Genomic DNA, 20,877 nt, shown 5'->3' on the forward strand with positions numbered 1-20,877 from the left:
TCTTTGTAGTTTGTGAATGGTTTCAAACATCTTTTTTTACATCACAATTCTTTTGAAGACTAAGAAATATTGCTGTCGCATGCAATTAGTTTTATTTGTGCTTGATTCACAAATTATTAGAAAACAAACAAACTTAAGAATCCACATCTGCACCCTGTGTCCTGTGCAGTATGTCTTTGGCATATATGACAAGCAGCACTATCAGTGAAGGTTACTCCTAAATCATTTCCAAAATTCTTAAAGCAACTTCCTTTGATTCTGCTGCATGTCTAGGAGAAGCCATTTGAAGTCGAGAGAAAACTGGACACTTTGCAAGTCCACCTTTTGTTCAACCAACACAAAACAATCAGTGCCAAGTTGTTCTAAGACAGTGGTCTCAAACTCGCGGCCCAGGGGCCACATGCGGCCCACCAGGTACTATTTTGAGGCGCTCGGTATGTTTATCATAATCACAAAAGTAAAATAAAACAGTTTCTTGATCATATGTTTCTTTAGCTATAAATGACAATATTATTATTAAGACTTAGCCAAAAGGAAAGATTTATTAACTATAAAGAGTTTACCTCATGCAAAATTGTCATTTCTTTAATAAGCCATTAACTATTTTTTCTGAGGCCCTCCAAGTACCTACAAATCCAAAATGTGGCCCTGCAAAGGGTTTGAGTTTGAGACCACTGTTCTAAGAGAAGTCCAGTTATACTAATTACACTGCGCAACAAATTTTTAACTTTTTTCTGGGGCAAGAAGAAAATGAGGTTTACTTTATAGAATTTGACCTCCTGTGTATGAAAATAGCCTGTTTTCCATCACGTATAGTTTTTAGCAAATCGCAAATATTTATAGCATGAGAAGCCATAATATAACGCATTGCACCGATTTAACTTAGAAGCAAAACCTTGATACAAAAATCGACGATTTAATCTCAACTGTGCTGATGGCACTTGAAAATTGCAGATGATGCAATACAGGGCATTGCTGATGGTGCAATAGGGCCTACAGAGCACTGCATATTCCAGCTCCGCCTCCTCACCCATAATAAGTTAATTATATAGCACATTTTCCATCATCATTAAAATTAATACTTTAGCTTAAAAATCTAATTTGAGGCAAACTTTTAATATTTCAGAGATTGTTATAGCATTTACTCCAAGCGTTAGAAAATAGAGCAAAAATGTTAATTTTTGAATTATAATGCTCTTTTGCCAAAATTCAGAGGATTAAACCAAAAAATTAAGGTCAGTTTTGAATTCAGCCACCACAAATCACTATAGAGCACCCACTAAAATTCATGCCCCCAAACCTGTTGCAGTGTTATTAGAAGACTGGTGACAATTTAACAGGTCATTTGCAATGCGGTTCAGTCACCTGTCTTTAGGAGCAAAATAAATTTGAAGTCCTAATCCTCTCTAAAGCCATAACGAAGATGAGTTGTAGCATAAGGATTACTTTTAAATATACACTCACTCTGTACCACATGAAGATTGATTTAAATGCATTTTCATTGGAGCATGAGCCACATGACATAGTAATAATCTGATTCAGACCCTTCGGAGCCACCTGGAAAGGAAAAAATTCATAGGATTAAAGCCAAGATCACTAATCAGTCATGTGTTGGTGACAAGGGGCAGATGCTCAGAACTCTCATGCTAAAGCCCCAACACCACACACCGCATACCGCTAGCCAGCGCAGGCAACTAGATCAGCAATTCTCAAAGGAAATGGCATTCAAATTATATGTGTGTTGTAAAAATGAAAGTGTGTGTGGGGAACACACTTGGCGCATGTGCCGAACAGTTTCGCATCAAGGGCAGCTGTTGGGTGCTTCACTTTTGGGTTTACCTGGCGCATGCACACCTCGGCATTGCTCTCCTTTGACTTTAAATATAAGCTTTTCAGTGTTCTTCTTACTTGGAAAGCTCATATATTTAAGCACAGAAAACAGGTGCCAATGTGCGTTTTCCCTTTCGGATCTACTTGGACTTGCGCATATTTCTCTCTCAGTACCAGAACTTACAAGCTTGCACTGGCTTTCTTCTATTTCCAAAAGAAATCAAAACCAGCAGATTTTAAACTGAAAATCAAAAGAAATCCTTTATTCAAACCCCCCTTCCTCAATATCAGCTTCAAGCTGGTGATGGGTTTCCAGTGATAAGAGCAGGGTTTGTTCGTCCACTGTTATCGGAGCGTTGGGAGGGCATAGCCAACGACCTCATTAACATTCATTTGATCAAATTTAAATACAGTATGTGGCCATATCTGGCATTCACATATATTTTTTGAGAGTTGAAGCCCTCTGAGCATTCTACGCCGATTAATAAATGCGCTATTCCAATGCTTAGCACTGGTAGTAGGTTTTGATTATCTGCCCCAGAATTTGCACTTCCATATATTCCAGTACCTGCATGGGAGACTGGATTGTTTTACACAACTTGTACGTGAATTTTGCCTTTTCAGGCACATGGATCACTCACTGTAGTTAACAAAGTCAAGTTAAACAACCTACAGTTGATACATGTCAATAAATACAACATATCAATAAACAGTAAAATAATCTAAAAGTTCATGAATAAAATCATCCATCCCTATATCGCACCTGCCTCAAATATTGGACAGACTGTATTTGTGGCACAGTTTTCATAAACCTGCTGATTTACCTTCGAAAATCATTCACTTAAGCTGGTAAGAGTATTACACAATCACATTATCCTCAAATGCACTGGACCATAATCTGTGGGAGTGTGTGGCACAGTGGTTAGAGCTACAGCCTCAGCACCCCGGGGTTGTGGGTTCAAATCCCATGCTGCTCCTTGTGACCCTGGGCAAGGCACTTAATCCCCCATTGCCCCAGATATATTAGATAAGATTGTGAGCCCACCAGGACAGAGAGGGAAAATGCTTAAGTACCTGAATGTAAACCACTTAACCTATAAGTGGTATATAAGTACTACAAATAAATAATAAATAAATCTGATGGTACTATAGGGGCCTTTGCATGTTCAATGTGTTTTAAGGCTGAGAAAATTATTAAATGAACTTCAAATTCCATAGCCCTTCACTGGGCTGGCCTGGTGGCCCAGCAGCAGTAGTGCATGCTGTCATATGGAAGACCTGCAAATGATTCTTGGGCCTGCTAAAGATGGAGATATTGCAGAGGCAATGTTCACCGCTCCTGGTTATAAGGGAGCCTCAGCAATTACTGAATCATGACACATGTGGACTGGATTTAAGGGGCAGGCACAGTGTTTTCTAGATTTCTGATCTGAGGAAGAAGGGGTTACCTTTGAAAGATAATCATAAAGGGCCGTGTTCTGTAAACTGCGCCTAAATAAATGGTCATGAGTCAATCACGCTCAGGCACCATTCAAAGAGGTCGTGGATTGCAGCTTCCTCTAGTAAAATGGTGTGGTGGCCATGTTAGTTCACTTTAAGGTAACATATAGAAATAGAAACATAGAAAGTGATGGCAGAAAAAGGCCGAGGCCCATCGAGTCTGCCCACACCACTGACCCACCCCCCTATTTAATTGCTCTCTGATGACCTTTCCCTCGTAGAGATCCGACATGAGCATCCCAACTGTTCTTAAAATCCGGCACGCTGCTGGCCTCGATCACCTGCACTGGGAGCTTATTCCAGCTGTCAACCACTCTTTCGGTGAATAAAACAGAAACATAAAGGAAATAAGGTGATATTGGATTAACTTAATGCATTTTAGGCTAAATCTTATAAGAGGCACCACCTAAAGTCAGGTGCCTAAATTGGTGATTTATGTGTCTAAATTGCCAAAATGATCTAGTGTTCAATGGTAACCCCTTCTTTCTCAGATCAGAAATCTAGAAAATAGTACGCCTGCCCCTTAAATCCAGTCCACATGTGTCATGATCTAGTATCTGCTGAGGCTCCCTTATAACCTTAATAGCTTCAATTTGAGTTTGAACAAGCTCATAATTGGGGGAAAAATGTAATTGACTGATAGGTGCCTACCCGATTCTTTAAAAAAAAAAAAAAAAAAAAAGGCACATATCGCCTTAGTGGGCTTGTTTCGGGGTGGAGGCAGACATAGGCACAATTCTCTAAAGAACTTAGTTGCTTGCAATGTAGATCAGTAAAACCCGGGCCTGCATTATCGGCATCTAAGTTTTTTGTTAGGTTGCCATTAGGGATCTGTATAAAAGAGAAGACTCCCGTTCTGGGGACGAAATAGATGGCTACTTGGCAAGATAGCACTCCCCACATTGACGGAAGGTGAAACAGTTCAGCTTTCCCTGCTTATCTCCATCCAAGAGGTGATAGAGGTGCTCCCAACGGGAACTTCCCCAGGCTTGGACAGATACACCAATGGGTTTTATAAATGCTTTAAATTTCTCCTGGCCCCAGTATTAACTAGAGTCTATAACTCACTTGACACGGAGGAGCAATTACCCTTTTCCTGGACACTAGCAGTGGTGACTTTACTTCTAAAACCTGGTAAAGCAACAGAATCTTGTACTTCTTATCGTCCAATTGCTCTATTAAATACCGACTATAAAGATATTCACAAAAATACTGGCACAGACTTCAACCGCTGATGCCTTGGCTGGTCCAAGGGGGCGTGTTTAGTGCAGGCTTAGGACTTGGACGTTCTGCAATGATAATCAGAACATGCACCATATAAATATTTGGGGCTAGACCTGTTTTAAAAATGAATGAGGGCCAAAAAGTTGACCAGATGATCACTGGAGGGATTAAGGCAAACTTTCGATAATATCAAAGCAGCTCTTCATCTGATTTGGCAGGCGCAAGAGGAGAGGATGCCCTCGTTAGCTCTCTCTCTTGACGCAGAAAAAGTATTCAATCGGGTGAGCTGGCTGTTTCTGTTTCGCTTGCTGAAAAGATTGGGCTTTTGAGGCCACTTTTTGCATTGGATTAGCTTGTTATACATGGCCCCATTGTCGAGCTTTAAGATTAATGGACATCAGTCTCATTCAAACATACGTGAACTATCATTTATTATAAAAATACATACATGTTTTTTTTTTTTTAAATTTTATTGTGGCAATCAACCAATAAATCATCATTAAGAACATCTCCCTCCACAGTCTCCTTTTGAACTTCATGCCACTGTGGAGTATTTGGGTCTTCTTGTTTTGTTGTTTTTCTGATTTAAGCTTTGGTGACCTACATAAACTCTGACCAGCAGTTCTCTTTCATCTCTGGAAGAGGAACATGTCAGATTTTTATCCATTTGAGAACGATACTACACAAGTATTACATGCTGACAATTTGTTTCTGACCAATTCTCCAGTACTTACTGACAGCAAGGAGTCCTCGAGTTTTTTTGCAAAATTCTCTGGAGGCAAAATTCCTAGAGCTGGTCTGTTGATGAAGGTGCTCTATGAAACACAATTAGAGAAGCAGGTGGTCAGTTTTTCAGCATATATGTACTAGACAGAATACACCTGGTTTTCAAATACTATTACTGAGCTGATATTTTTAGAAGACTGATAACGTTCACCCAATTGTCACAGAAACATGATGGCAGATAAAAGGCCAAATGGTCCATCCACAGCAACCACTATCGCCTCCTCTCCCTAAGAGATTCCAAGTGTCTGTCCCACACTTTCTTGAATTCAGACACAGCCCAATTTGCCTCCACCATCTCTACCGGAAGACTATTCCACACATCTACCACCATTTCTGTGAAAAAGTATTTCCTTAGATTACTCCTGAGCCTCATCACCTCTTAATTTTAATCTATGCCCTCTCATTCCAGTTTCCTTTCAAAAGAAAAAGATTTGCCTCATGCCATTCAAACTTTCTCCTGCAAACATAAAATATCTACTCTATAAAGCATAATGTAATATTCATGCACTTTTACTTTCTCTTGCAGTGCTAAGCTAACAAAGCCTTACACACATAACAAAATGTTCTATTATGATCATAGGTCCAGTTTCCTAAGATTTTATGGCAAGAGTTGCAAACTTGGATCTTTGTCATTGATTTGCCATGTCTCTATTAATTGGGGGATTAAATGGATCTATGACAGGAGGAAAGATAAGCTCAGCTGAGATTATTATTATTATGTTCTTGTATACCGCCATACCCAATGAGTTCTAGGCGGTTCACATCAATTAATTAGGATCCGATCTGCACACGGATTTACAACATTTTGTCGGGGTTACATTCTCAGTCAATTCTTTTCCATCTCCATCCCCCAGTTTTTTCCCCCATCACTGTACTCAACCCACGCTGCAAATTCAAACAAAACATAATGCATTTTTTAACTGTTTAAAAATTAAATACAAAACAATAGATATTATTTTGTTAAATATGCAAGAAAACCTAATTTCTGATATTTAAGAAAACAAATTTTAATAGAGTCCATAATTTTCTTGGATTCTCAATTGTTTATTTTCATGATATGCTGGTGGCTGGAGTTTCAAATAGGGGTGTGCAACTGTGCATAGGGACAAAATCTGCTCCCTATCCCCACCCTGCCCATATCATATTGCTACCATTTCTTCACCATTCACGGTCCACCTCTGCTCTGTTCTTCCTCCCCACATGCAGACTGAATGCACTGATTATATCCTCCCTCTCATTTGAAAGAAGAGACTGGAAATACTTCAAGCCACATTGGCCTCCAGCTGCCACCCAGTCCAGGCTTGAGGTATGAAGTATGGGACACTGTACAACATCTATGAGACTCTTATGAGTCTGGGTCAGGCTCAAATGAATCAGTGTTATTATTCTCCCTTTATTGCCGGTATCAGGATGGGACAGCATGGAACAAATGTCTACAATCACTAAACAAGAAGCCAGACCAGTTTGGGATCTTCTGGCTAGATCTACCAACTAGCTGTATTTTTCTCAAGACAGATTCAGTCTTTGATGGACCTTATTGTTTACTTGGATCTGTAGTTCTGATCTCTCTAAGAAAAGCAGGGCTACATAAGCAAATCTGTGCAAGCAGTGGATTTGATCAACCTGTCCTAAAATAGAGCTAGCTGATAGCCTTGCCTCTGGCATACCGAACCATAACACGTACACAGATACTTTCTATGCAGCTGTATTAACTACTGGAGTTAAACCCCCTTGCTACTCAATGCTGACTGCAGCATTTACACTCAGACATTAAACACAGCGATGTACTGGGATACCAGCGCTTAATATCCAGCTCTAAATTGGTTGCCAGAAGTCATCTAGCTACAACTGATAAGTTAGAAGAGCTATTTTGCTGTCCTAACTTATCTAGATGGTTATTTGGGTATTGGTGCAAAGTTTTGGTGATAGTGGATGATTTTTGGTGCCTGCCTTGCTTCACCCCGACACCATCAGGAATGATTTGCAGCAGCACTATCTGGATCACGGTGCTGAAAATCAGTGGCTGGCCCTGGTGAGCGGCACTTCCAACAAGTAGCAGCCACTTCTACTTGGATAGGTGCCACTGACTTATTTACTCTAACATAAAATTCTTTTTTTATTTCTTGCGTTTTATTTGAGCTACTTACCAGATTTTGTGGCTGCTGTAAAAGCTTTACCAGAGCTGGATGATTATATCCTAAAATAAGAAGAATAAAGGATCCTTTTATTTCATAAATTTCCTTTATCTGCTTCCTAGAAAAGTTATTAAATAGCAAGGCTTGAAAGAGCTAGAACATCAGTCAACTGAAGGAATCATTATTTCCACTCAATCACTTTAGCAACATTTGGGACAATCCTTAGTTTCAAAATAAATATCTAAATTTTGGAAAAAAAAACAACACACTTCAAAACCCAGATTCCACACATTTTTATACTTTGTAATATCTTGAACTTCCTTTAGTTACATGTAGACATCCCCAGTGAGGGCCAGAGAATCAGGTTCTTGCACTTGCCAACTCCAGATCTCTGGGGAAATGCCAAGATTCAACCATATATACCACCTCAGTATCTAATGCAAAGTTTCCAGTTACTCCTCAAAATGTCAATTTATCTGCTTCTGGACTCTTTTGGCTTCTTTCTAACATAAAATCCTTTACAAAGGCAAGTCACAAGACGACAAGATAATCCCAAAATGGAATTTATACAGGGAACTATAGGGAACTCAAGCGCTCACAGCTAACAGCTTGATATATTTTACAAACTGAAAACCATAGGGTGAGCTATCATCGGACCCTTTAAGTTCTTCCCCAAACTGTTTATTTATCCAAAAAATCTTTAAATTATTATCTTATTTTTTATTTTTATATTAACTGTTTTCTTAAAAAACTTATTCAATATTTTGCTTTGTATCGAATAGCAAACAATACTTTATAAAGTACTCTATATAACTTTAAGAGTACTTAGCTTGATAGCTAAGTACTCTTAAAGTTATATAGAGTACTTTATAAAGTATTGTTTGCTATTCGATACAAAGCAAAATATTGAATAAGTTTTTTAAGAAAACAGTTAATATAAAAATAAAAAATAAGATAATAATTTAAAGATTTTTTGGATAAATAAACAGTTTGGGGAAGAACTTAAAGGGTCCGATGATAGCTCACCCTATGGTTTTCAGTTTGTAAAATATATCAAGCTGTTAGCTGTGAGCGCTTGAGTTCCCTATAGTTCCCTGTATAAATTCCATTTTGGGATTATCTTGTCGTCTTGTGACTTGCCTTTGTAAGGGATTTAGTGTATTGCACAAAAATTTTTTGGGGTTAGTTCTTTCTAACATAAACAGAACTGTTTAGTTGTTGCTGTTCTCTGTTTTACCATTGTAAATGTTCCACAGACCAAAAGTCATCCAAACCTTTATCATCAAGATCGATCTTTATTACCAGTCTCCTTTTCCAGATAGCTATACTCTAGTTAATAGGTCTACCCTTCAATTACCATAGGCTAGATAAGCCACTTGAGAGATTCCCCATTTAGTGAAGTCCCTTTGTGAGAGATAAGTAGAAAACTTTTAGTATATTGTGTTAAAATAACTTAGGTAAAGGTAAGGATAATTTTACGATACTATATATCTTATCTTACAACAGACCAGTGCTCTTCACTGTTTTCCAGTGAGGGTTGCTAAAAAAAACCAACAACCCACCTCAATGTGAGAGTCAAGATTGTCATCCAGCAAAGTGATGTTGGGCACAGGAGACTGGGCTAGACGGACCACTGGTCTGACCCAGTATGGTTATTCTTATGTTCTTATGTGAGCCAAGTACAGGACAATCAAGCCATTGTGACATCACTGATAAGGTTGGCGCTTAGGCATTGGTGGAATGAGGCATTATAACATCACAATCTCAGCTTTGGAATGTTGTTATGAGGGGGTGCTGAAAAGTAAAGCCCAATCAAGGAAAAAAATAATGTGGATATGGTTCAATCAATTATCTGAAATAATGTCAAAATATAGAATTTTGTTTCTGTAAATTGACAGTTAACGAAATAAGATAACACTCTTTTCAGCTACTGTAACAAAATAACGCTCAGAATTGGGCTGAGAATTTTTCAGCACCCCCTTGTAGTCAGGAGGCCACACCTTTGAATCAACAGGGGTTAAGAAAACCACAAGAGCCATGTGTCCAAATTTGCTTTGTTTGTTACTGTTATAGATGTCTATGTCCGTTCTTATAGTAGGCGTTGATAGAAGTAAAAAGAAGGAAAACAAATCTGTGCTCTCTAGTTAGTCTTGAACATTCTTTACAAAGGATAGCGTTCTCAGCCATTTGATTTTACTTTTCACCGCCCCAATTTGTTCCATTTTTGGTTTCCTACTTTGTCCTGCTGAGAACAGCATGCTCTGGGCCTATCAATTACCATGGTTTCCTTTATCGAACAGCAATGCACCAGCTGTGCATGGTTTGATCATGCTGCAATTACACTAGCTAAGTCCGGATGAAAATGGCCGTTAAATTGCAAAGACTGCAGCTATTAGAGGAAGCAAGCAGTGCAAGCCTCAGTTTAAGGCTACCCCACTTCTTTCTGTAAAGTCTGTCAAGTGGAAACAAGAATGTGCATTACTGAGACATAAAAAATCGTTTGATTCATACTGTAATCTTCAGGAAATAATTAAGAGAGAAAAAAAAAAAAGGTCATATGTGCTGTTTTTAACACAGCAGTGACTCCTTTGCTCCACAATTCTTAGTAAGCCGAATGCTAAAGAAGGAAGGAGGGATATTTTTCCTTGCAGTGCAGCTGAAGCTCCAGCATTTACCAGGCAGTAAAAGAACGTCTGATCCAGTTATTTCCAGTTCTTTGCAGCCATTTCCAAATGTATAGTTCACAATAGCTCCCGATTGTATACATAGCAAACCGACATTTTTCAAGTACCATTACTAATCTTGCCATTCACGGACCAATGTACCTTATACATATTCCAGCTGCACTAGCTAGGCATCCTGTTATAAAATCTTTTATTGTGGAATTCCTTCCATATGAATGATAGCAGAATACAGGAAAATTTACTATTTAAAAGGAGTTTAAATGATTATACTGAAGTCAGTGTAGCAAGCTCTGCATACCATGGCTGTTTTCTGTTAGGAGAAAACAGATGAGCTATATAAAAAACAAAAACCAAAACCAAAAAATTTCTAAACACTAATGTGGGAAGCTTTTTTTTTTTTTTTAATTACAGCTCCACTCTAACTCTCAAAGTATAAAATGCCCTTATAGCATATCAGAGATTTCTGGCAATAATTTACAAGCTATACTCTCTTTTCCCCCACATTTTTTATAATTATTTCACTTAGATGTCAGCAGGATAAACTGCATTCTGCTTTTATTCTATTCAAGTGTCACTGATAATTGATTATACTTAGCTTCAAAGTCTTGATTTTATAAACTATGGCGCTTATTGTATTTCTGAACCACTTGCTGGGGAGCTATTTCTTTTTGTATATATTAGACAGTCAATCAACTATTACAACAAAAGCACACACACGATGACCTATACTCGAAAGATTTGCGATTCATTGCATTGCAAAGTTTTTAAATGTTGTCCAATGTGGTCCATATTCTATACACGGTGCCTTAAGTTAGGCGCTTAATTTAAGTGCAAAATTCTGTTTAAAAACAACGAGTTAAAGCGGTTAAAAAAAATGAATGCACCTGCATTGTGGCCACGGAGGCGCTTTATAATGCCTGATGCCGCTGTAGGAGTGGCTAATGCTAGAAGTGGTGTTAGCGCCACCATAGCTACAAGATTCACAAGAAAGGTAGGTGTCGGAAATGTAAGTCTCGAAAACTCTGGCCCTACATTTCTGGTGCCTACATTTTACAAAGCCGCGATTCTATACATGGTTCTGTTGTGTGATTGACATGCGATCAGCGGCTAACAACAGCGCCCCTTATAGAATCCAGGCCTGTATGTTTGTATGTGTTCTGGCTCTTGTCTATGTAGTACTAAGATGCGAGATGGGGCAGCAGCAGAGAAGCAGACTAGCAGGGGATTACAGAGTCAAAACTTGGCAGTTTGCAACGGACTACTGGTGATGTCGCAGTTTAAGATACAGTAAAACCTTGGTTTATGAGCACAATTGGTTCTGAAGACATGCTTGTAATCCAAAACACTCGTATATCAAATTTCCCCATAACACATAAGGGAAAAACTCAAGACGATTCGTTCCACAGCCTAAAAACTTTAATACAAAATGCTATACGTACTTGTACTGCAAGACCTTGCTCATTTAGAACAATCACTACACTTTTGCAGCATCAGAGAGAGAGAAGAACCATCGGCTCAGTTGTGGTGATGTGACGCGTGTATACTGTATGTACTCGTATTGCAAGACTTTGCTCGTTTAGAACAATCACTACACTTTTGCAGTATCAGAGAGAGAAGAACCATCGGCTCAGTTGTGGTGATGTGACGCGTGTATACTGTATGTACTCGTATTGCAAGACTTTGCTCGTTTAGAACAATCACTACACTTTTGCAGTATCAGAGAGAGAAGAACCATCGGCTCAGTTGTGGTGATGTGACGCGTGTATACTGTATGTACTCGTATTGCAAGACTTTGCTCGTTTAGAACAATCACTACACTTTTGCAGTATCAGAGAGAGAAGAACCATCGGCTCAGTTGTGGTGATGTGACGCGTGTATACTGTATGTACTCGTATTGCAAGACTTTGCTCGTTTAGAACAATCACTACACTTTTGCAGTATCAGAGAGAGAAGAACCATCGGCTCAGTTGTGGTGATGTGACGCGTGTATACTGTATGTACTCGTATTGCAAGACTTTGCTCGTTTAGAACAATCACTACACTTTTGCAGTATCAGAGAGAGAAGAACCATCGGCTCAGTTGTGGTGATGTGACGCGTGTATACTGTATGTACTCGTATTGCAAGACTTTGCTCGTTTAGAACAATCACTACACTTTTGCAGTATCAGAGAGAGAAGAACCATCGGCTCAGTTGTGATGTATGTATACTATTATGTACTTATATTGCAAGACCTTATACTTGCAACCAAGTATAAGTGGCGATGCACTTTTAAAGTGGCCCGTACCGGGGCTCCGTCAGTGACATCACCCATACGTGAGAATATGCTGCCTGCTTGGCCTGGGATAATGATATTACTGCCACTGATTCCTCTAATTCATTCTGTTCTCCTGCAAGGTTAAAAGACATTCAGAAACACCTGCCAGAAGGAAAAGCCCTTACCTATTGGAATTGAAGAAATCTGAGAATAAAGATCCAACATCCGATTGCCATCCACATCCACCAAGTAGTTCCCTCGGCTTTCTTCATAGTTGCAAAAAAAATGTACAGCATCTGCATTCTGTATAGAGAAAGGCAATTACGACAACGATTTATTTCTATAGTGCTACCAGGCACACGCAGCGTTGTATATTGTACATGCAAGAGAGGTTCCCTCCTCAGAGCAACTTACAATCTAATTATGATAGAGGGGGTTAAAAGGTGGAAGGGGACTATTAAGGGAATGACAGACAGATATGCTTGTTGGGTCAGTATTTAAATGCAGCGGAAATAAGTGGGCTTTTAGTCTGGCTTTGAATACCGCCAGAGATGGAGCCTGACATAGTGAGCCAGGCAGGTTGTTCCAAGCATGCGGCACAGCAAGGTAGAAAGGACAGAGATGGGAGTTGGCGGTAGAGGAGAAGGGTACAGAAAGGAGGGACTTGTCTGATGAGCAGAGTTCCCAGAGGGGAGTATAGGGAGGAAGATACAGAAGAGCTGCAGAGCGAGTACACTTGAACGCCAGTAAGAGGAGTTTGAATCGTATGTGGAGACAGACTGGGAGCCAGTGAAGCGACCTGAGGAGTAATACCACCAGATCCTCCCACAAATTAAAACTATCCTTCCCCTCACTAAAAGGCATTTCCCACACAGGAAAGCTAGGGACCTCCCTCCACTTCAAAATCACTGAGCTCTGGAACAACCTTACCTTCCCTCTTCGGAACTTGAGCTCTCTCCAAGTTTTCCGCAAACATCTGAAAACCTGGCTTTTCTCAAAAAATGTAAGTCTCCCTCCAACTTAGGAATCAAGGAAACTCTTATATCTTGTCATCCCAAGTTCTCTAAATTTTCTTCCCACTTTTACCTCTAACCCTCTGTTGTAGTTCTTTCCTATTTCTCCTACTGTAAACCGCGTCGAGCTCTACGAACGTGGAGATGATGCGGTATACAAACCTAAGGATTAGATTAGATTATATTAGTAATATCTGGCTGAATACGAGGCAGCGTTTTGAATAGATTGAAGTGGAGAGATATGGCTTAGTAGTAGACCAGTGAGAAGCACATTGCAGTAATCCAGATGAGTGGTGACAAGGGCATGGATGAACGTTTTAGTAACGGGCTCAGAAAGGAAAGGATGGATTTTAGCAATATTATAGAGAAAGAAACAATAAGTTTTGGCAGTCTGTTGGATATGAGAGGAGAAGGAGAGCGACGAGTCAAAAGATGACCCAGAAGTTGCGAGCCAATGAGACAGGGAGGATGAGGATGTTATCCACCATTATAAAGAACAAGGAAAAGGGGAAAGGCGGATTTAGAAGGAAAGATAATAGTTCAGTCTTGGCCATGTTCAATTTTAGATGGCAGTGAGACATCCAGATAGCAATGTCAGAGAGGCAGGTCGAGACTTGAGCCTGGATTCCTATAGAAATTTCAGATATGGAGAGGTAGATTTGAGAGTCATCAGCATAGAGATGGTACTGGAACCCATGGGATGAAATTAGAGCACCAAGAGAAGAAGTGTAGATGGAGAAAAGAAGAGGTCCCAGGACAGATCCCTGAGGTAAGCTGTCCAATAGCAGAAAGGCAGCGGAAGATGATCTCCAGAGCTTACGCTAAAGGTGCAATGGAAAAAGATAGAAGGAAACCATGAAATAACAGAGCCCTGAAACCCAAGCGAGGACACATTTCAATGAGTAGGCAGTGATCTAAGGTGTCAAATGCCACAGATAGATCAAGGAGGATGAGGATGGAGTAGAGACCTTGGATTTGGCCAGAAGCAGGTCAATGGAGACTTTAGCAAGGGCATTTTCTGTGGAGTGAAGGGGTCAGAAGCCCGAGTGAAGGGGAGGGGGGTCAATGATAGCTTGAGCCAAAAGAAAGTCAAGACAACGGTGGTGGACAGCTCATTCTAGTAGTTTGGATAACAAGGGGAGAGGAAGATAGGGCGATAATTGGAGGGGCAGGTAGGGTCCAGCAATGGCTTTTTCAGGAGCGGCATAACTAGTAATTTCTGAGAAGGAGGAAAAGATGGCAGGGTATGATGCAGGTTTGACAGGGCAGGCCGGAAGAGGTAGATTGGTCAAAAACTCAAGGATAATTTTGTGGACCTTGTCATGGAAGTATTTAGCCATGGACTGGAGCGAAAGTGAAATAGAAGTTGAAGGTGAGGGCACCTTTAATAGAGAGTTGAGCGTGGCAAAGAGACAGTGAGGGTTGGATCCGAGGGAATCAGTTAAATGGTTGCAACAGTCTTCTTTTGTAAGCAAGAGGAAAGCTTGGAAGGAGGTCAGCATAAATTTGAAGTGTACGAAGTCAGCGTGAGTGTGGGATTTCAGCCAGTGACTTTACACAGACTGGGCACAGGAAAGTAGGTGGTGGATCTTGGATGTCAGCAAGGGCTGGGGTTTGATGCACCTTACAGGGCATGACACAGGAGGAGCAAGGGTGTCCAGAGTAGAGGAGAGAATAGTATTATAGGAAGACAGCGCTTCATAGATACGATTTGCATAGCATAGTGTTTGAGATGGGGGGGGGGGGATTATGGCAGAGAGAATTCACAGGTCAATAAGACTGAAGATTTCTGAAATTATTGGCGAGAATCAGTCGTTTCTGTAGGGCAGGGTGATGAGTCATGAAGGTTATGAGATCATGGTCAGAGAGGGGAAGAGCTAAGGTAGAGAAGTTGGTAATAGAGTAGTCAGAGAAGAGGACAAGATCAAGGCAGTGGCGTAGAGGTGCTGGAGCACAGCTGGAGATTGAAAAGAGGATACAAGAGCAAGGGACTTTGAGGTATAGGAATTGGCAGTATTCAGTATGAATGCTAAAATCACCCAGGATGAAGGAAGGTTCGAGGAAGATGAGCCAGGAGTCAAGGTCGGTGAGAAAGGAAGCAAGAGATTTCTCAGGAGGGGGGGGGGGTCGATAAATGACCACTATATGGAGAGGTAGGGGGACGAATAGACAGACTGAGTGTACCTCAAAGGAGGAAAAGCAGTGAGACTGGGGTAGAAGAAGGGGTTGAAAACTACAGGAGGGGAGAGTAATAGCCCAACTCCGCCTCCACATCCAACTGAGCCAGACATATGAGAGAAACGGTAACCTCCATGACACAGGACAGCTACTGAAGCAGAGTCATTAGGACAGAGCCAGGTTTCAGTTAGTGCAAGCAAGTGGAAAGAACGAGAAATAAAGAGATTGTGGACATAAGTGGTCTTGTTGGAGATAAATGACCTCTGGAATGCTCGCTCTATTTCTTAAAAAGTGTTAATTAACTTTATGGCTTACCTGAATTTCACTCAACTGTTTCATTAGTTCCTGGAAAAGAAAAAAAAAAAACCAACAATGATTATGTATAAATGTACTACTCCTAAAAATGGATACAACACTAGAGAAATGAATCGCTGTGGTGAATGTTAGCTTAGAAAAGGAATAAAAGCTGCTACAACAAAATAATTGTGTTAAGAGATTATCTCCATGGCACTAATGAATGATTAAAAGAGCCAAACTTTCAAGATTACCAGCATACCTCATCAGGTACTGGGTGCAGGCACACTGCTAATTATGTTTACAGAACATAAACAGTTCCTCTAATCCAGGGGTGGCCAAAAGGTTGATCGCGATCGACCAGTAGATCGCAAAGCCAACGCGATTCGATCGTGGGCTCCATGATACTCGTGTTGCCCTTGCGTTCTATTCTCTCTGCTTCCCCGACACCAGGCCAGACACGTACAAGTGCCGGGCCCACAGCCTTCCCCCCCCCCCGACGTCAGGAGGTGGGAGGCTTGTGGGCCTGGCGCTTGTACGCACCTGGCATCAGGGAAGCAGGAAGAAATTGGTGGCTGTGGATTTAGGGGGGTGAAAGAAAGAAAGAAAGGGGAGGGGGCTGGGAGAGAGGAAGAAAAAGTTGGACTCATGGAGGGACAGAGAGAGATGTTGGTTGGGGAATGGAATGAGGTCTGGAGGAGAGGAAGTATGCAGGAGGCAGAAAAATAGAAATATTGGATTTATAGTCAGAAGAATGAAGTGCAACCAGAGACTCATAAAATTACCAGACAGCAAAGGTAGGAAAAATGATTTTATTTTAAATTTAGTGATCAAAATATGTCCGAATTTATATCTGCTGTCTATATTTTGCACCATGGCCCCCTTTTAGCTAGAGAGCTAACGGATATGCCCCCTTCCCTTTTACTAAACCGCGATAGCAGTTTTTAGTGCAAGGAGCCTATGAGTGTCGGGAGCAACACGAGGCATTCAGTGTAGCTCCCTGCGCTAAAAACCGCTATCGTGGTTTAGTAAAAGGGGAGGGGGTATATTTGTCTCTATTTCTGTATAGTTGTTACTGAGGTGACATCGCACATTTTAAAGTCATCTGCCTTGACCTCTGAAAAAATACCCCAAATATAAATAATTAACATTTTCTCTGCGTACAGTGTGCTTTGTGTTTTTTTAAATTTTACTGTTGGTAGATCATTTTAGACTTGGGCATTTTAAAAGTAGGTCACAAGCCAAAAAAGTGTGGGCACCCCTGCTCTAATCCGTTAGCTCTCTAGCTATTAACATACTTACAGCCCCCAGGGAAACAATATTTGCCCAGAGCTTCATCTAAACCACAAGAGCACATTCTGTGTGCTACTTAGTAGGAACTTTCTATCATAGACAAAAGTTGTTCAGGGCATAGTTTGTGTTGCTCTAGTCAGGGGTGCCTCAGAGATGCAGGGTCATGTGCAATAGACTCCCTGTAGGGCCTCATTTCATAAGTCTGTTGGGGCTGAAAAGCAGAATCGCGCACGAAACAGCTGCTCATACAGGTAGCTGGCTCCAATTTCAGTATATAACTTCCTTCTGCACAGCAGCAAAAATGTGGACTGCAGGTATCAAGTATTTTACAAATTTGCACATGCTTTCCTTTTAACAGAAAATCTCTAAAGCTCTCTCAATAATGGGGAAAGATAAGGCAACTTAATTCACTGCAGTTCCTAGATACTGAGCCATTATATAGACAATTGTTTCCTTGCTCATGGGAAGGTTGGACAAAATTTTAAAGCGCTGATACATATGGAATTTTTCCCCTTATCTGAAGGCATAACACACTGGCACTCAAGACACACTTTGATAAACAAGAGAAGATACACAAAGATGTTAGACCAGTAGTCTCAAACTCAAACCCTTTGTAGGGCCACATTTTGGATTTGTAGGTACTTGGAGGGTCTCAGAAAAAAATAGTTAATGTTTTATTAAAGAAGTGACAATTTTGCATAAGGTAAAACTTTATAGTTTATAAATCTTTTCTTTTGGCTTAGTCTTAATAATGTAATTTATAGCTAAAGAGACATATGATCAAGAAACTTATTTTACTTTTGTGATTACGATAAACATATCGAGAGCCTCAAAATAGTACCTGGTGGGCTGCATGTGGTTCCCGGGCCGCAAGTTTGAGACCACTGTGTTAGACCATAGGTTGCATTTATTTAGTTGAAGGCTCTCTGGCAGAAGTCTACAAGTATGACCATTTCCTTAACAGAAAAATGCCTATACAAGCTCATATTCTTGTGTTAGATATTAATTATAACTGTATTTATATTGATTAAAGTCATTTGATTTTTTTGTTTATTTTTTTGCTTTTGTTTATATGCTATGCAGAAATGGGTGGGGATCCAAGATGGCGTCGGGCTGGACGCGCTGAGAAGCCGCTCTGAGGATTTTTTTTTTTTCTTCAACAATTTTCAAATAATTTGTAAGTGGTTCAATTACTTACCCGATGCCTAAACGGAGGGGCCGTAGCACCGCTGGTGCCTCGCGGCCCACGGCCACCCCCGCGGCTGGAGACATCGGGGAACTCATCAGGCGGATGCAGGGTATTTTTTCGGCGTCGGAGGGAGGCCCGCAGAGGAGTGGCGGCGTCAGTCAGGACGTCGAGATTCCTCCGGGATTGGAAACATCGTTGAGCCCCGACGTTAGGGCGCCGCCCCCGCAACCTCAGCTAAGCAGCTCTCCAAGGGGTAGGGAAACCCCGGAGGTCGGGGTTTTGTCTTCACCTGAGGCAAGTAGTCCATCTCAGAGCCTGCTGACAGGAGCTCTTAGGGATATGAGCTCCTTTGAAGAAGCTGAGGGGGAATCATCTGAGAGGCGAGGTAACCTTCAGGGACAGCGTAAAGGTATTCAACTGGACGGTGAGCACTATGACATTTCTTTACCTGTATTTTCTTTGGAAAAACCCTCAGAAGTAACTCTGGACTCACTATGGGATCTTATGGCCGGACTAGTGAAGACCATAAGTCCCAAACTTCAGCTAATTGAGGGGAAATTATCTCAACATTCTACTGAACTTAAAGATTTGAAAAAGGATATGACTGCCTCTAATTTCTTGGTTCAAAAGCTTGAACAGGACATTAAATCATCCAAACAATTACAGGAATCTTTAATGAAAGACAATATCAATCTTAGAAGAAAAATGGAGAACTTAGAAAACAACTCTAGATACAATAACTTAAGAATCATTAATTTTCCTAAGCTTCCACTGACACCTCCTAGAGAAATGTTTAAAAGATATTTTCTTGAAGTTTTGGGGGCCTCGGAAGATTCATTACCTCCTTTATCACGAGTCTATTATTTACCTAATAAGACTAAATTACCAAAAAAGCCGTCGGATCAAGGACTATTGGATGTATCAGAGTTATTGGAAAAATCAGACAAAGAGGTTGTAGAACCGAGTACTTTGATAATAACAGTAGCTCTCTCTATTGATAAAGTATGGTTGTTAAAACTGTTCTTTAAAAATAGACAGAAAGAATTTATGGGTTGTAAAGTCCAGGTATTTCCAGATTTATCACGAGAGACGCAAAGGCGTCGTCGTGAATTTCTTTTGTTGAAGCCAGGTGTTATATCTTTGGGTGCTACTTTTTATTTGCGACACCCTTGTAAATGTATAGTCCATCACCGATCAGTTAAATATGTTTTCTTTGAGCCTAATCAGTTGACTTCTTTTTTAGCGCTCTCCCGATCGGAGGTAGAAAAATCATAAGCTCTATGACTATAGGTTAATCCCAGCAATCAGCCTTCCAGCTAACTTTATGAAAGAGTGTACATTAAGTTCAATTCTTTAATTTTGGTTTTATTATATAAGTAATCTTGGATCCAATTTAGAGGACTTGAGCATTTTAGTTAATATATGATTTAATGTTATTGAAATATTTCTTGCTTTAATTAGAATTGCTAATTTGCTTTCTGTACAAGGTATTCTTGATTATATGATTTGAAAATCAATAAATATATTTGAACATATATGCTATGCAGATTTATATGTTACTACTACTACTATTTATCATGTCTATAGCGCTGAAAGGTACACACAGCGCTGCACATTTAAACTTTTTATTGGTTTTAATGAATAAAAAAAAGATTACAGCACAACAGCATCAATAACCTTACAGTATACAAACAACAAAAGGTAACACAAGCTTTAATGGTCAAAACCCATTCTCACCCAACAGAAAACGTGCAGAACCCATACACTGAGAATTGGCTGTAACCCTCCACTCCCCCCTGTTCTTATTACCCCAGCAGGGAAAAAGAAAAGCAGTCAGGGATATCTAAAGAGCATCCAATTTGTCCCCCAACAGTTTCCAGGTAATAATAATAATAACTTTAATTTTTATATACCGCCATACCACAAACAGTTCTAAGTGGTATACAAGGGAAGCGACTGCTACAAATTGGGGCTCAGTTCGTATTGGCATCAGAGAGGACACTAATGTGCCACTCCCCAGTCTATCCCTCAGCCTTTTCCAAAGCAAAATAAGATGCCTTAAAAATGGATCATCAATACCCTGTACCCAGGGACGAATTGTTCCAGAGATCCAAAGCCTATGTTTTAACGGACCCGGACCCGCCCATGCCTGTTCCAGTTGCACTCCACTCTTGAACTCCCCTATATCCCAATCCAACAACAATCTAAGTTGGGCCGACTGAAAGTACCAAAACAGGTTGAGCACTTCTCTACCACCCAATTCCCTAGCAGCCCACATCAAATTTTGAGAAATACGCAGAGGTTTCCTTTGCCATATAAATCTTCACAACTACACATTTAATAGGCAGTCCCTGTTCAGAAGAGCTTACAATCTACAGTAATTTGAATAAAAGACTTTTAGGGGTTGTGGAGAGTCTTGCAGAGAGAATGATAGGATGGACATAAGCACTTTATGGTGAGTTGAAGTTAGGAGCCGAAAGCTTCCTTGGCTTTTAG

At 40.4% G+C, this 20,877-nt stretch overlaps 1 protein-coding gene across 6 annotated transcripts in view; it reads right to left on the minus strand.

Annotated features, from left to right (window-relative positions):
- Window positions 1-20,877, minus strand: part of ABAT (4-aminobutyrate aminotransferase) — a 119,555-nt gene that overhangs the window by 30,932 nt on the left and 67,746 nt on the right. For all 6 annotated transcript variants that reach the window (XM_033914947.1, XM_033914946.1, XM_033914948.1 and 3 more), the window contains 5 exons: window positions 15,921-15,950; window positions 12,600-12,717; window positions 7,488-7,537; window positions 5,289-5,369; window positions 1,465-1,557 (listed from right to left, as the gene is read on the minus strand). In XM_033914947.1, the coding sequence (XP_033770838.1) occupies window positions 1,465-1,557; window positions 5,289-5,369; window positions 7,488-7,537; window positions 12,600-12,717; window positions 15,921-15,950 (372 nt within the window). The remainder of the gene's footprint in view (window positions 1-1,464; window positions 1,558-5,288; window positions 5,370-7,487; window positions 7,538-12,599; window positions 12,718-15,920; window positions 15,951-20,877) is intronic.

This window comes from Geotrypetes seraphini, chromosome 11 (genome assembly GCF_902459505.1).
Source record: "Geotrypetes seraphini chromosome 11, aGeoSer1.1, whole genome shotgun sequence".
Classification (NCBI taxonomy): Eukaryota; Metazoa; Chordata; class Amphibia; order Gymnophiona; family Dermophiidae; genus Geotrypetes; species Geotrypetes seraphini.